The sequence below is a fragment of the Triturus cristatus genome, chromosome 7 (assembly GCF_964204655.1).
Source record: "Triturus cristatus chromosome 7, aTriCri1.1, whole genome shotgun sequence".
NCBI lineage: Eukaryota > Metazoa > Chordata > Amphibia > Caudata > Salamandridae > Triturus > Triturus cristatus.
The window spans coordinates 1,882,152,270-1,882,168,566 of NC_140590.1; the positions used below are offsets into that span (position 1 = coordinate 1,882,152,270).

Genomic DNA, 16,297 nt, shown 5'->3' on the forward strand with positions numbered 1-16,297 from the left:
TTGTCAACCCTTTTTAAAGATAGATATTATCTCTGCTGCCAACCAGGACTGAGGTATGTCTTCACCTTCCAATATCTTGTTGAGAGGGCATTGGTATAGGGGCCCCATGCGTTAGGTTCCAAACGGAAGAGGCCACCTGGGACTTTATCTGGTCCTGGCACTTCGCCCGAATGCAGAGCATTAATGAATGAATGAAGGAACATTTATAGAGCGCGTGGTTACCCAGGGGCATCACAGCATTAATAGCAGTTAGTCTCACTCAATGAGAGTCTGTCGCACTCATCTACTCTAGGCAGAGCTAGCTGAGATTCAGCATGAGGGGGGACTGACAAAATAGGAGCAGCAGATAGGCTGGTGAAGTGATTTACCCACTGCTGAGGTTCTACCATGCATTCGACGAGGTTCTTAGAAACAACATCATTATGAGAGAAATCTGGCAAAAGAGGCAGTTACCTTTATTATTTAGGGCTTCAGTAACCTCTAACCAGCCTAAATCCAACCATTCCTCTTTGGAGATTATAGTGATGGTCCTATATAATGCACGTTGTTACCTGGTTTGGTCCTGGTCGCCTGCTTTGATGGCACTTATCAGTAACTCTTTGTGCGATCACACTTCTCCCTTGTATACCAGGGAGGCCCTCGCCCCCACCTCCCCCGCTCATGCACCTGCCCGACTTTAGTACATAGAGAATGCAGGTCATTACCCAGAGCATTATGAAGCTTGCCTATGGGCGTTTCATCTGATGAGAGATTGGAAAAAGGCCCTAATACGGTGTTAATCGTGATGTAAATTTGAGTGAGTATCTAAAGGTTAGGGCTGATCTTAGACCATTTTACTGCCCTTCCATTGTTTGGAAGTGACAGTGTTCCGGTGTGGAATTATCGTTTGCGTGGGTTTGAAGTGATTTTCATCTAATGACGGGACAAGAGCATTGTGATGACTCTGTTTGGGCAATAACTTCAAAATCTATGGCTAAATGCCACAAATCAACCTCTAACCAGATGTCGTTAGTTTTGCTCTTGTAAGACCCTCTGGAGAAAGTAGTATCAGGTGGGATGTCTGCCTCAAATCTACCATTACGAGCTCGCGGCCCTGAGAACAGTGTAAGTAACATTAGTTGAATTGCTGCAGATGCATGTTCTTGGCGGTTTAGTTTCCAGTTTTGGCGTGCCCATAGCTTCGTCTTCCCCTTCTGTGATCAGTGACAGGCCTTCAAGGGGCTTGGAGCAAGTATTAAAATCTCCAACAACTGGATTCATGGCATTGCCCAGGGTCTCGTTGAGGGGAAAGGCTAACGGTTTTTAGGTGATTCTTGTTCCTACTCACACATCAATTATAAACGTTAAATATATTGAGCTTGAGCTTCTGTCCACTAATATATAGGCCCAGAATGGCCTTAATTCAAATAAGGAGGCCTCCAGACTGGCCACCTGCCCCAGATGGAGAACGCTCCCATACTGTAGTTGGAATGCCCTTGCAGAAAGACTTTGTCCAAAGCCCACGTCTCCTGCACGAACACACTTTCGAATATCACACCCATTAATATGACCCCAATCTGGATCTGCCATCTTTCCTCTTATAGCAGTGATATTCCATGAGATGACTTTAAAAGGACTGGTACTACAGCGGCCTATTTGTTTATCAACTGAGAGTTCTCTTTCTAGGCCTTTACAGGTAGGGTCGCTATTAGGTGATATAACGATGGAGAAGGAATTCTGACGTTTGGGGTAGATAGGGGGGATTTTGGTTGTTGGTTAGTAATAGAATTATTACTGCAGCCAATGGGACTCTGGTTGGAGAGCATGACAGCAATATTAACAGCAGGTGAAGAACGTTGGATACTATGGGCATGGGTTATGGACCTGAAAGCAGATTCTTTCCTTAGTCTCTCTATTTTATTCAGGTTAGACGTTGCTAGATTTGGATGAGTAGCCAGCCTTGTTGGAATGTGCACATCCTCTTTTATGGATTTACCGGGATCATCAGTAGTCAAGCGACACTGGGTTTTATGGGTATCGAGGAATGCTTGCACATGGAGTGAAACCCCGTAGCGCTTCTAAATTGGATCGAAGAAGCTGAAGGTGGATAAGAGCGTGCTTCCAAGGCTAGTAACCATTGGGCAGTGTGGGATCCTTCCGTGTTACCCTTATTGCGTCCCAGTCCCCCATAGGAAACTTTGGGCCATAGTAGTGATTGAGTGAATAATATGGAGACAATCCCTTCTGTGTCTGACCCAGTGAGACTCCTTACTCACTAGGGATTCAGTGGACTCCCTTACATATGTCTTAAGTCTTGAGACATTTGCCATGTAGATCGTAGTGTGCGTACTCTGACTATTCTGAGAAGGACGCCTAGGTGTTACTGTATTGTACAGGGATTTCTTCTCTTCTTCCCTAGTGTTGATGATCCTAGTGGGGGAACTGCTGTGGGATCAGAGATGAACTTATGGTTATGTTTATCCCTATTAGACAAAAAATGTACTATAAGCTTCTTGCCTTTACATGTAACTTTGGCTATACGAGGGGTAACATGATTGATGACAGGATTTAGATCGATCCCCTCGCTACATTGTCCATTAGGAACAACAGTTTCCGCTCCTCAAGAAAACCCGGGAAGTATCTGAGGCTCAAGTCTCTCTGTCCCAGATGCGACCGCGGAATGCCCACATACATGGCAGCAGTATTGTGGCGTGCGCGAGCCAGCGAGAGTAGTCAAGAGATCTTTCATTAGGTTTCCGCTCCTCAAGAAAACCCGGGAAGTATCCGAGGCTCAGGTCTCTCTGTCCCAGATGCGACAGCGGAATGCCCGCAGACATGGCAGCAGTATTGTGGCGCGCGTGAGCCAGCGAGAGTAGTCGAGAGATCTTTCATTAGGTTTGCGTTCCTCTTGGACAGTTCCTGTAATTTAGCATTACTTGATTTCAGGGGTACATTCATGCCTGCAACGTCATTCAATAGAGTAGTAACACATTCCACTAACTCGCCCAGTTCTCCTTGTCCTCCGGATGCAGTAGGAGCCACTTCAATCCGGGCGTTGTTACTCTTGAGTCGGGGTAAAACCTGTTTTCTGATCAGTATTGATGGCTGGAGGGGTGGGTCAGGCATAGCGGTTTGAGCATCGTACATTCGGGATATGTGCTAGGTGCCTGTCCAGCTGCCCAGTCTGTAGCAGCGTTCTAGAGTGACTGATAGTTTGGGGTGGGAGCATCAGTGCCAGACTAGCACGACCCATAGTGCCGATATAGGCAACCCTCCCATGCATGAAGAACATTGCATGCACTGCAATAAATAATCACACAAAAGCAGGTTTGTTGGCAAACCATATGCTGCAGGTTTATTACATACAAAAAGTATGCCAACGTGGTGGGGTAACTTACGGGCGATCCAAGGGCAGGCAGCAGTGACTAACATGAGCTGCCCTGCCCACTTGATGAGCCGAACTACACATTGGCCAACCCAATAGGTACTACCATCTACCTGGAATATTTTGCCCCATAAATTACCATGGACCCCCAGTCCATGACCTTACTCGTGCCTTTTTAGGGGCGCAGCTTTGCAAGGCAAGCCACCGGTTGCTCAGGCCTACAACCGCCCGAAGGACTAGCAGTGTGCCGACGTTTTCATCCTGGCTCCTGCCGTAAAGACTCCTGGGGTGTGGCATAGGGCATAAGGCACCCCTGTTGTGCTCCTGAAGAGGGTACCCCTGTATACCGATCAGCCTCTGGATCGCACTGTAACTCCACCATCGCTCTGGATGTGGCAGCCGTCACATCCAGGGCTCCCCCACCAAGGCAGGCAACTTTCTTCACCTACAACCCACTGTTACCAGGGCTTCGCCCAGGTCCAACAAGAACAAGTCCATGCCCATCTTTGACAGGTGTACCCTGGCCTCCTCAAAATACTTTTTGGTATTGGCATCTATCAGTCCTTGTCTTATGAATCCAAAACTCCTCTTCTCCGTGAACTTGTGCAAAGCACTGTTTACCCTTCTGCGGGAATGTTTGATGGCCTCCCCCCTACCTGGCCCCATGCCTGACCCTCCTCGTGGTGATCTCGGACTACTATAACTACCATTGCCCCATGCGTTTGCTAATCTCCTCCTTTGCTGCTTTCATTGCTTGTATTAGTGCACCTCGCCCCATAGACGTAAGGTAGTTGCCACCAAGGTGAATGACTAAAATGTTAGGAGGGGGGGTCATCCCCCCAGCTAGTCTCCGCTGCAGCTTGTTGAGAAAGCTGTGCCATCACATGCCCAGGGACCCCAAGTAGGCTATTTGTGTGAGGTAGAACCTGTGCCTCCAGGTCCTAGTCTCTGCCTATTGCGCCACCCTAGCTATACATGAGTGGACGATCACTCACACCTTGAACACTGATGAAATAAAGAAATGCACATTTTTACACACCATTTAATTTTACATATGCAATACACTATCGTGAATCCTGAGCATACACAATTTACAACTACAAAACCACAATGTAGGTAAACAATAAACACTGCACGCCGTAAGCTAATAACACATTTCTACAAACCACACAAATTTACATTGTTCGCCCCCTTTTCGTTTTTGACCCCTCATTGGCGAATATAGAGCTTATAGCACTGGGAGTCCCAGCATCCCACCTTCTTGACGTGGTCGGGGGGAAGGCCTACCTTAAAGGCTGAGGTGGCTGCTCCAATCCGGAAGGAAAGGCTGGGCATTCCTGGCCCAGAGTTTCCTGACAACTTAAGGAATGACCTCAGAACCTGCAAAACTTTGGTGAAGGGCGTGAGATTATTAACAAGCAGCCCCCTGTGGGGCAGGCGGCCAAGTAGTCTGAGACCAGCCCCACCGGGCAGTACCTCCTGTCACCCAGAGTTTGTAGCACTAAGACTTTCTCCTGCCCCACCTGGTTCATTTTTGATCTTCTCACAGATATTCTTAAGGAGGCTCCTAGCAACAGAATGTCCTGTCTGCATATGGCCTCACCGACCCATCCCTCTTGGGTCTGGCTACCAACTCACGGACTCCGAAGGCCCAAACAAATGCCAGGCTGAAAGCAGCAGTGAAGAGGCTGGCCTCGTATGTAGAATATGGGGCCCTGTGCACTTCATCTATCATACCCTGTAGCATGTGAATTTCAATGGGCTACCTGGAGTCTGGTACTCTCTCCTCTAGCCTATCCCTTAAGTGCCGCCCTTATGGGGAATGCCCTGGAAGGGTCCTGTTGCCCCCCGTGTTTGGCATAGTGGCTCCCTGCGTCTAAGTGGCCCGTGATCCAGGAGTGGCTCTTGCCCTGATCCTTGGCTATTAGAACAAAATGTCGCCCCTGGTGCTCCAGTGTTACTGTATCTCCACCCCACGCCCCCGACACCCTGCAGAAAGTGGAGACGCAGGACTTGTACCACCTCCTGGTCCTGGCGTGAGAGTCAGTTCACCCAGTTCCATCAGACGCTGGTGCACTGTAGCAGTTGCCAGTGTTGTGCAGGGAAAGGAGACATCTCTGCTCTAGCTCCCGGCCAAGCCTCCCTGAAACGGAGCCGCTGAAACTGAGAGAAAGCGCGTTAGCTGCTACGTTCTTGACCCCTCGAATGTGCGGAGCCCAAATCTTCACATCGTTATGCAGGCAAGCCCTCAACAGCCCCCTCAGTAGACAGAGTACCAGTGGTCATTTTGCACATTACATATTTATGACCTGCACCACTGTCATGTAATCCAACCAAAATAAAACCCTTTTTGCCCCCAAGGCCTCTGGTCATAGATGGAGGGCTGCCCCTATGGCAAACGATTCCAAGACTGTGACATTAGCTGTAATCTTCCTTTGGTGCCATGCATTAGGCCATTTCTGTGCTCACCACCTCCCCATTATTGCGCCAAAATCTTCCCTGCCTGATGCGTTTGTAAACGGGCACAATTCGGGGCTGCAGGCCCAGGGGGCTCTCCATATCAGTGTGCCATTGAAGTCAGCCAAGAATTCTACCCACATTCTGAGGTCCTGTTTCACCCCTTTGCTAAGTCTGACTAGGTGGTGTTTCTTTTTAACGTGAGCTGTGGCCCTGGCCAGTCTTCTGGTGAAAACCTTACCCGATGGGATCACCCTTGCTGCAAAATGTAGTTTACCAAGGAGGCTCTGAATCACGCCCAAGGATGCTTTGTCCTTCACCAACATTGTCTGGATGTCCTGGATCTGGGCCTGCACCCTGTCCACCGGTAGTTTGGACACATCCTCTACCGTGTCAAGCTCAATGCCCAGAAACATCGAGACCTGCGCTGGGCACTCTGTCTTCCCAGGTGCCAAGGGGACTCCTTGGTGTTCAATCAGTCCCTGGAATTTTGCAGTACCTCCATGCAGTCCTGTGTCCCCTCGTCCCCAATGAACAAGAAATTGTCCAAATAGTGTGTCACCCCCTTTATACCATAAGACTATTGGAGTTCCCATTGCAAGAAGCAGCTGAAAGCCTCAAAGTAGGCACAGGACACTGCACAACCCATTGGCATGCACCTCTCATAGTAAAACTGTACTTCCAACATAAGACGGCATGACTAGGAGAGACAAAAAGGGAGGCCGGTGGGTGGTGGGAAGATATTAGTACCTCGCCCGACCCTCTGCGCCCTGGATGTGATGTGGCCTCGGCACCGAATTTTGGGGGGGAAATCCCAGGGGCCTCCATGACTAGAGCGTTGTGAAGTGCTGAATGTGGCACTAAAGTGACTGCCCTTTTATGTGGGCACACTGCGTGTTATGAGCTCCATTCCCCTTGGTTGGGCTTGAAGGGTCACCAGGTTTGTGGACGTCTTTTGATAAATAGTGCGTTATTTTAGTTTTATCTCTCCTGCCGCTCTTATTCGCCACTTGCGATTGGCCCTGGGACAGTAGATCTTCTACCTCTTTGATTAGACTATCAATATTGGCTAATGAGCAGTTCTCTACTGCATGCTTTGTAGCTGATTGAGTTTCTTTTCCGATCCCCATGTAAGTTCAGTAGCCTTCCTTTTCCCCATTATGTGGCAAGAAATGGTACCTAAAAATGACTCGCAGGTCAGCAGGCAACAGATGGATCCGATGGATGAAAGAGCAAATCGAAGAGGGGTGGCCCAGCACACCCTCGTCTGGCGCAGACGTGCCTGCCCTAGCCTGGGCTGTCCCACATGCTTCCCGTGTTGTGGGACATCCCAATGCGCTGTAGAGCGCTGATGTCATAAGCAGAGACATCTGTTGGTGATGAAAATGCCGCCTCTTCAGCCCTATTGTCTCATGAGGGCTGAAGTCCCGTTCCCTGCAATGCGGCAACACTTCCTGTATTACTGAATACATTTACCTTGTACTTTTCTTGGCCCGGGTGAAGCTTCACTGTGATGACTAGCAGAGTTTGAGGAGGTAAAACGACAGATGCATGCATGTGGTTTTTCTATAGCTCCCTAGGATGTGGTTAGAGGTACAAATGTCCCTGAGTTGCGAAAGTTTTTTCTACAACTGAGTAACTGGAATAACTGCCACAACCAACGCCGATTTGGACGTATCGTGAATCATAACGAAGTAATCCGCCTGCTATCTTCGGCAACAGAGAAATCCTGAAGGTTTCTGTGAGCAGCAGAGACGCTTACCATTACATCGCTGCGTAGGCCAAGTAACCCTGGGCGTAGTTCACGTAGTAGCTCTATGCAAAGTGCACTTCGCACTACGCGAGCTACGCAAACTGCGTAGTGCACTGTGCAAAATGCTGTTCGCACTGATTGCACAGTGCCGGATGCTTGTCCGCACTGTGCAATCAGTGCAAACTGCATCTTGCACAGTGCAAGCGGTCGTTTTCTGCCGCCAGAGTAGATTTCTACTTGAGCGGCAGCTTTCTCAACGCGGACTGGTAGTTTCTCACCGCGAGTGGTCGCGTGCATACGCGACCACTCGCAATGAGAAACCTGACCTTCCCGCATTGAGAATCTCTCCGGGAGGTTTATTTTCCACGCTCGCGATCGGCAACTTGATGTTGCTGATCGCGAACGAGGAAAAAGTCTCGCCGGGATGTCATTTTGCTTGCTCGTGGTCGCCAACTTGACGTTGAGGACTTCGAGCAAGCAAAATATTACTGCTACACTACACATGTTTGCACTGTGCTACGTGCAATTCGCGTAGTGCCAAGTAGCGCAAACTTCGCAAACTATGCAAGAGTAGCGTAGTACTTTGCCCAGGGTTAAGACCAAGACAGCCTGCACTCTGCCCAGAGCCTGCATCATAGAGACGTATCCTAGTGGTGTCATATTAGGGATCTGCGGTCTGTTGTTTTATTTCTGCCTGATGCCAAGAGGACTAAGCACAGTGCAGAGACCTGGTGATGGTGGATGAAAGAAATTGCTGTTACTGGATGAAAGGGTTGAAACCCTATTCAAGCAGCAACCGCAATCCTTGTTAGGGTGAAGTTACAAGCAAACCCTAAATCAACATGTGCTCAACTCCCTGATAGCTTGGTAAAGAGCAGTTACGCATAACTTGCAGGCAATTTGTAAAGCACTTATGCAGCTATACACACAGTAATAAAGTGAAACACAACACAATAAAAATCCCACACTGATTTAGAAAAACAGAGCGAAATTGAATTAATAATTTAAAAGCAAAACATCAAAAATGCAATCCGCAGAACCGGAGATAAGACATTTTAAAGATTTAAGTGAAAATAGTGCCTAAAAGCACAAAGAGCCAACTGTGGTGATCTGGTTGTGCTGCACCAGGACAATGTCACAAGTTCAGGCTGTACACGATTGGAGGGCGGGACAGCTACAAGGACCCAGTGAGGCCTGCTAAACAAGAGTGCCTAAAATCCTGGTGGCGGAGCGTTCCAAGGTCCCGCGACAAGGATGTGTCGCACAGACGAAGCGATACGAGTCCCTGGTGTGGACATGCCTCATGCAGCATCAGTTCTAGGTAGCTGCGAGGCTGTGACTCAAGGTCCCGAGTTGTTGTTGAGGAGACTGTTGACGTGGGATAAGATGCAAAGACGTGCGTCAAAGATGTGTTGGCTAGCAGCAGTTTGGAAGAGGCTGCAGGCAACAATGCAAGGTCTGGGGCCTGGGCTGTGCCGTACAGCGTCCTTATGTGGAGTCTTCAGGAAGCGGAGTCGCGCAGCTGCTCCGTTGTGGAGTTTGTGGACTACGATGCAGCGCGCTGCGTAGGTTCTATGGGAACCACAGTTAGGCGACAGAGCATCTTTTAGGGCCACTTTCAAGGGTCCAGGACTGGGGTGGCACCAATTGGGAGAGCAAGACTCAACGCTGGTGGGGTCCTGGTGCTGGGTTCAAGATGAAGGAAGTCTGCTATGCTCACCACAGCCAGGTATGTCAGCCCACGAGAAAAGTGAGCCATTCATGTTAATCTCATGAGTGGGAAAAGTAGACCCTCACAGGGGTATCTTTCTCACACTTCATCTATTAAGAATATACATTTGACCAGCACATTTGACCTGTCAGAGGCCCACAGACTGTGTGAGAAGCCTCAGACACCAAAACTCTGGACATAAGAGTGTACACCAATAATGGAGCCGTATTTATACCCCACGGGGCAGAGTTTTGATGTGAACAGATGGATTTGCATTTTGCGTGCTTATGTCATTACGGTGAAATTTCCTCCGAATTTTGTGATAGCAAATTGCACGAGTTTAACACATTCCTAGTTACAACACACCTATAGATACTACACCTACTGTGTGTATGAGGGAAAATTGTCTTGCTGCTTCCAATATGGTTTGTTTTTGGGGGTGATTACACTGCTGCTGCCTGCCCCCATCGAGTATGTCTTGCACTAGCCTCCTCGTGCCCTGACCGAACCTTTGCACCCTTTTCATGAAACAATCTGTTTTTGCCTCTTGCATTGTCTGCCTACTCTTGTACCCAGTACACCCCCTGGCTTGCACATTACTCCACCGTAGTGCACAATATTTTGGATTTTGTACAGGGTAAATGGTTTTACCAGGCTTCATTAATACATACATTGGGTAGAACACCTGCAGCAGCAGTGCAAGCTTCCTTTACACAAAGAATAGTTATAGATGAAATGTCAACATCTTATGTTTCCTTATCACCCTCAAAGTGTGAGTGGACTTTTGCAACCACTGTGCATGATTCTCAGTTTATGGAAAATAACCCCTAGCTGCTAATTAAAAGCCAATCACAGTTTTTAATCAGTTTCTAAGTAGCAGAAAACAGAGCAGTAGCTCCACTCAGATATATGAGGGACCATCCAGCCCTCTTCAGAAGCTGCTAACTTTCTTTAATTCATCTTTTGCAGAAGTGAGAAGCTTCGGTGGATTGCTGCACTCGCCCACCACCTGAAGAAACCAGACTTCCTTCAATGCCACGGTAAAGTACAGCCCCCTTCCAGATCTTTCTTCTGGCCTAGGGGTACTGGGCTACCCCAGACCAGGATGGGGCCACCTCCAGCTTTAGGTTTGTCTGTTCCATTACCTGTCTGTATTCAACTTGACCTTCAGGTTCCCTCTCTTTACTTTTAAACCTCTTCTTCTCCTTTCCCATCATCTCTCTAGCTCCATCTATTTGCATTGTCTCCACCTTTCTCTCCACCACATCCTCTCTCATCTCCACATCCTTCTCTCACTATTCTTTAAATAATGCATCAGAGAACAGAGCAGAGGGCTGTGGACTGGTGGAGGATTCTTTACTAGCGCGGGCAACCAGAAGGTAGAGGTAGACTTTTTCGGTGACAGCAAGTGTTGGGGAAAACTTGAAAACTGAGGTGAACAGCTCTGTTGTGCCTTGGGAGAAAACCAGCTTGTGGGCAGAAGACGGGGTGGTCATGGATACTCAGACTGGAGAGGGGCCACCAGCAGACTTAGAATGTTCTAGTTTGGTGTCAGAAATTGGAGAAATTCTGGCTCCAGGAAGTTGTATCTGTAGAGGCCTTGAACTTAATACGAGGAGGGTGGCCATGAGGGGGATACAGTAGATAACAAAACTGGGCTGTTTCAATATGCCCCTCAAGTGCCTTGTATGCCTCCATATTAAACCATATTCTGAAAAAGGGTGCTCCTATTCACACCAGTAAGAATGTCTAAAGCTTTCATGACAGGAAAGAACGAGACTTCAGTCAACTGTGCATGAGCATCAGTACCCAGACTGAAAACTAAGAAACGTCAAATCGAGAGCATCAATACCCAGACTGAAACCTAAGGGGCGGAGAATCGTGAGCATCAATACCCAGACTGAAACCTAAGGGACGTAGAATCGTGAGCATCAATACCCAGACTGAAACCTAAGGGACGTTGAATCGTGAGCATCAATACCCAGACTGAAACCTAAGGGACGTAGAATCGTGAGCATCAATACCCAGACTGAAACCTAAGAGACATAGAAGGAGCATCAATACCCAGACTGAAACCTAAGGGACGTAGAATCGTGAGCATCAATACCCAGACTGAAACCTAAGGGACGTAGAAGGAGCATCAATACCCAGACTGAAACCTAAGAGACATAGAAGGAGCATCAATACCCAGACTGAAACCTAAGGGACGTAGAATCGTGAGCATCAATACCCAGACTGAAACCTAAGGGACGTAGAATCGTGAGCATCAATACCCAGACTGAAACCTAAGGGACGTAGAATCGTGAGCATCAATACCCAGACTGAAACCTAAGAGACATAGAAGGAGCATCAATACCCAGACTGAAACCTAAGAGACATAGAAGGAGCATCAATACCCAGACTGAAACCTAAGGGGCGGAAAATTGTGAGCATCAATACCCAGACTGAAACCTAAGGGACGTAGAAGGAGCATCAATACCCAGACTGAAACCTAAGAGACATAGAAGGAGCATCAATACCCAGACTGAAACCTAAGGGGCGGAGAATCGTGAGCATCAATACCCAGACTGAAACCTAAGGGGCGGAGAATCGTGAGCATCAATACCCAGACTGAAACCTAAGGGACGTAGAATCGTGTGCATCAATACCCAGACTGAAACCTAAGGGACGTAGAAGGAGCATCAATACCCAGACTGAAACCTAAGGGGCGGAGAAGGAGCATCAATACCCAGACTGAAACCTAAGGGACGTAGAACAAGGATGCAGAACCATGGAGAGCAAAGATTCAGCAACTCACATCCAATCAATACCTCTCCCTGCAGCGCGTATCCTCAAGTCCAGTTGTGTTGCCCCTGTCGCTTCTGGGACCCCAACTCACCTATCCTGTTTGCTGCCTCTGGCCTCCTTGCAACTCTTGCCCCCCCAAACCTCAGGCTAGGACAAGTGTAGATTCTGGTGGTAAATGCTGGCTGAAGGTTTCCTTCAGGTCCTGGCCTCCTTGCAACTCTTGGCCTGCCTGAACCTCTCAGGCTAGCACCAATGTGGATTCTGGTGATGAATTCTGGATGAAGGTTTCCTTCAGCTTCTGGCCTCCTCTAACACCTGCTCGGTTGATCACTTATTATGATGAATCCTTTCCATTTTGCAACAATTCTTTGCTAATTTTTTTCCACAAGCATTGCCTTGTATACCATATACACAATATTCTGCATTATCAGTGTTTTTTGCCTCTCACACGGAAGCTTGCAATGGAGAGGGCACTGGCTGCAGCGGGTCTAGCCATAGTACCCGAAGTACAGTTCCAATGGTGTTTCTGAATGGCGTGTGGTCTGTAAGAGGAAAGGACTGATTTGTGGGCTTTCTGAGAGAGAATGGCTTATTTAGAGTCCGGCAGGAGTAGCTGGGAGCATTGGCCCTACTCCAGGGCTCATTTCCAATGAGAGTAGCCTGAGAGTAATGTTTTGATGATCCCACTGCTGGGAGGGGTGGGCATTCCATACCTTATCCCTCATAGCCTTTGGCAGCATGTTTGGGAAGCCAGTCTGGTGTGTAATATTGAGATAATAACACCTTGTTGAACGTTTGCAGTGTCTGTTGAGAAAGTATCCCAGGGAACATATACCTCAATTCACCTGTAATATGTTAGCAGGGCACTAGTTGTATTGGAAGAATATCCGCTCTGGGGCGTGAAGTCCTTCTAACCTGCCTTGTATTTTCTAGGGGTATTTGGGGTGGATTGTGTTTGCAACCATAAGGAAATGGCCCCAGACCTGGTCAAATGTACCTACTTGTCCATTAATCTTGTAAATCTACTGTTAAAAGGATGTTACTCACAATACTTCTGCTAGCCATTCAGTTTCGCCTGGGACTAAGCATTGTCTCCGGTGAATTTGGCAGTTGCCATCCATCGGTGTCTGAAGTGTAATTCTGGTAGGTCAGACATGACATGTAGTCTGTAGTAGGCTTATCGCCGATCCTAGAAGATGTTACTGGTTGTTGTTATTTTCGCGACACAGGTCCAGTAGCTATTCATCTTCGGACACTGCCGTAGGACATGTCCTTAAATCACACTCTGGTTGTGCTTCTCTCCAGCAGTTGGAAGCTGAGCACAGTTTGGGTTCATAGAATCTCTGAGGAGTCCAGCATTAGTTTTGTACTTTGAAGAACAGTCATTTCAGCGTCACCTTCCTAAGACACTTGTTGTGGGTCTCCAGAAGGACAGCCCAATCTCCAGTTGTGTATTCTTGGTTTAGAGTTGTTTGCCAGTATTACATCATCTTCTAAGGTTTGAGCTGAGAAGAGATTTTCCATAGTCCTGAAGTTATCCCTTTATAGCTCACCAATGTATCTCCAGAGTGACAATGTTCTGGGTGTATTGTATGTGCCCAAGCACCCCTCAATGGAATGTAAGAGTGGTCACTCCTGCCATCTACATGAATCATCTAATCTATGCTACGCTTGCAGTGTTTCAAAAGATTCAGGATGGAATACTCTGGAAATCAATTTAGACCAGTGAATGGGAATGTTCCCTATCCTGTTTCGTGTGCTCTGCCCTGTGGGAGCACCCACACATAGGTAAATGTTAGTCTCTGCAGGGCCACCCCAAAACTTTTTGCCTTCACCTGTTTTTCTGAATTCAATTTTGTTGGCATTAGGACTTTGTGCAATTTATCACTGCTAACCAGCGCTAAAGGGCTCTCTCCTTTAAACATAGTAAAATTGGTTTGCACCTGATTGATACATTTAAGTAACTTGAAAATCCCCAATAAATAGTACTACATGTTCCCAGAGCCTGTATAATGTTACCAGTGGGCCCGCAAAAGGAACTAATGATGGCTCAAATGCTGAACAATGCAAACATTCACCCCAGTCACAAAGATCTGGGTTTAATCCATCGTTCTGTTGCTCACCACACTACACCAGTTTGAACCCAGCCCTATGCAAATTAGTCCTTTTTTTTTTTGTGCCGTAAAATTTCACAACATATACACAAAAGTAGTGAAAACATGGTAATAGGTTTTGTCGGCCATCGATGTATCGCATCCAATATACATCAGGGAGGAGGAGCCACAGGTGGTTTGCAACCGCATTGTATGAACAAAAAACAGTGCTAGCCTAAGGGGGGTGGGGGTAGGGGCATTGGTATGCCTGGGGTGTGGGTATAAGATGCTCTTGCACTTTCTGATCCGCGCTGTGTGGTTCCTTCATCTGTCAGATTGGTCTCTGCGAGCAGAGGAGCGCGTGTCGGAATCAGTGAGGTCTTTGTGGCCCCCTGAGGGTTAGGGTGCCACATCAGGTGTATGGCTCACAGGGGCCCCCTTAGGGCCAATAGTCTCTTAACGGGATCTGGGAAAAGAGGGGGAAGCATCCTGGGGTAAATGGGTATGCCAAGGGGGGTGTCTGAGTATGGTGCCATGCATACGGTGGTAGTGCTGCTTTGAGCAGATCCATGTTTTGTCAGACACTGAAAAGGCTAGGTACGTTGGTACTGGGCTGGGTCGAGCTTCCTCCGCAGGAGGGGGGCCACTGGGGATGGGGATGGAGGAGCTGCGCGCGTCCACCGTGGTGCCATGCTGGTCTCTCTAACCTCAACAGTCCCCATCAGTTTTTTAGGTCTCGCCTGAGACAGCGCTTTAGCGCTGCTCTGGCGAGACTTATAGTAAGCACTTTTGGAAGTGCAAACGAGTGCTTTCAGGCCGCCAACTACTGTGCATGTGCGCCGAGCGCGCGCACCATTTGGCAGCCTGCACACCATTTGCTTTCACTTTCCCGGCCGGCCGCATGCTCGTTATCGCCGCTCTTCTCCATGCTCCTCCACCCCTCCCCCTCCCACACCCACCCCCAGGCTGCACTACACCTTACGCTCGTTATCGCAGCTCCTCTCCTTGCTCCTCCACCCCTCCCGCAATCCCCAGGCTGCACGACACCTCATACTTGTCATCATCGCTCTTCTCCTTGCTCCCCCCCCCCCATCCCCCTTCTCCTGAGGCTGCCGCAGAGCGTGCTATATAGGACAGTCACACTGTAAAACCACCATATGGCCCACGGCCTCCCAGTGCCCTGCTGTGTTTTTATGGCGGCCGCGCACATCGCTGAAAGTAAATTTACACCGCTCCTCTTCTTGTTCTATCATAAACTTCAAACGAAAGAGTTGTATCGCCAGATGACCCCTCGTTGCCACCTACAGAGGCACGTGCCTACGGGTTGATACTGACCCGTGCTTTAGGGACTCTGCTTCGAGGCGCCACTTTGCACGACTCCAGCTGCTGTATAAACGGAAACCTATGTTAAACGCTGAGCACGCCCGCTCCATTCATAATTCAAAAAAAGTTTGTCAAGTAAAACACTTTTTCTAATTAAATCAATTCGCCCTTTCTCTGGCAGGCAATTTCATTACCAACTAAAGTTTATGGAGGCTATAACGTGTTTATCCATAATTGTGGCGTTATGAAAAGTTTAGATTTAAGCGACACAACCTAGCCATATGTACACAAGCTAGCCGTATACCTACACAAACCAACCGCAAGTATACAACCTCGCCGTATGTACATAACTTAACCGTATACGTACAAAACCTAAACGCATACATACAGCTACCCTTAAAGGTACATATACACTACCCATGCATTGCTGTGTATTTTGCACCCCACAATTTAAGCAGGGGTGATGGGTAATCTCCAGATTATTGCAATGGGGCTGCTTCACGAATGTCGATCTCCAAGACGTAAAGCGCTACAACACATCACGAACTGCATTGTGCGCTATACAAGTGAATACACCAGGACCTCCGGGCACACACATGACACAAGGAGGCGCGGGTTGCAGAAGTGTTGTGAAAGCCCCGTGTGTAATAAAGGACTGGTGATGCGGTTTGTGTTGTGGGCAGTGGACACTGGAAGGCGTTCAGAGCGCAGCGGCACAGCCCTGGCACAGTGGGCACGGGCGCAGGCAGCTGGCATGGGGCTACGCTGATGCCAGCTCTAACATGCTCCTTACTGTCGGTAGTCCTATT

The 16,297-nt window shown here is 48.3% G+C and overlaps 1 protein-coding gene across 3 annotated transcripts in view; it reads left to right on the forward strand.

The window, feature by feature from the left end:
* Positions 1–16,297, forward strand: part of LOC146813606 (uncharacterized) — a 435,136-nt gene that overhangs the window by 368,651 nt on the left and 50,188 nt on the right. For all 3 annotated transcript variants that reach the window (XM_085620351.1, XM_085620350.1, XM_085620352.1), the window contains one exon: positions 10,255–10,325. In XM_085620351.1, the coding sequence (XP_085476477.1) occupies positions 10,255–10,325 (71 nt within the window). The remainder of the gene's footprint in view (positions 1–10,254; positions 10,326–16,297) is intronic.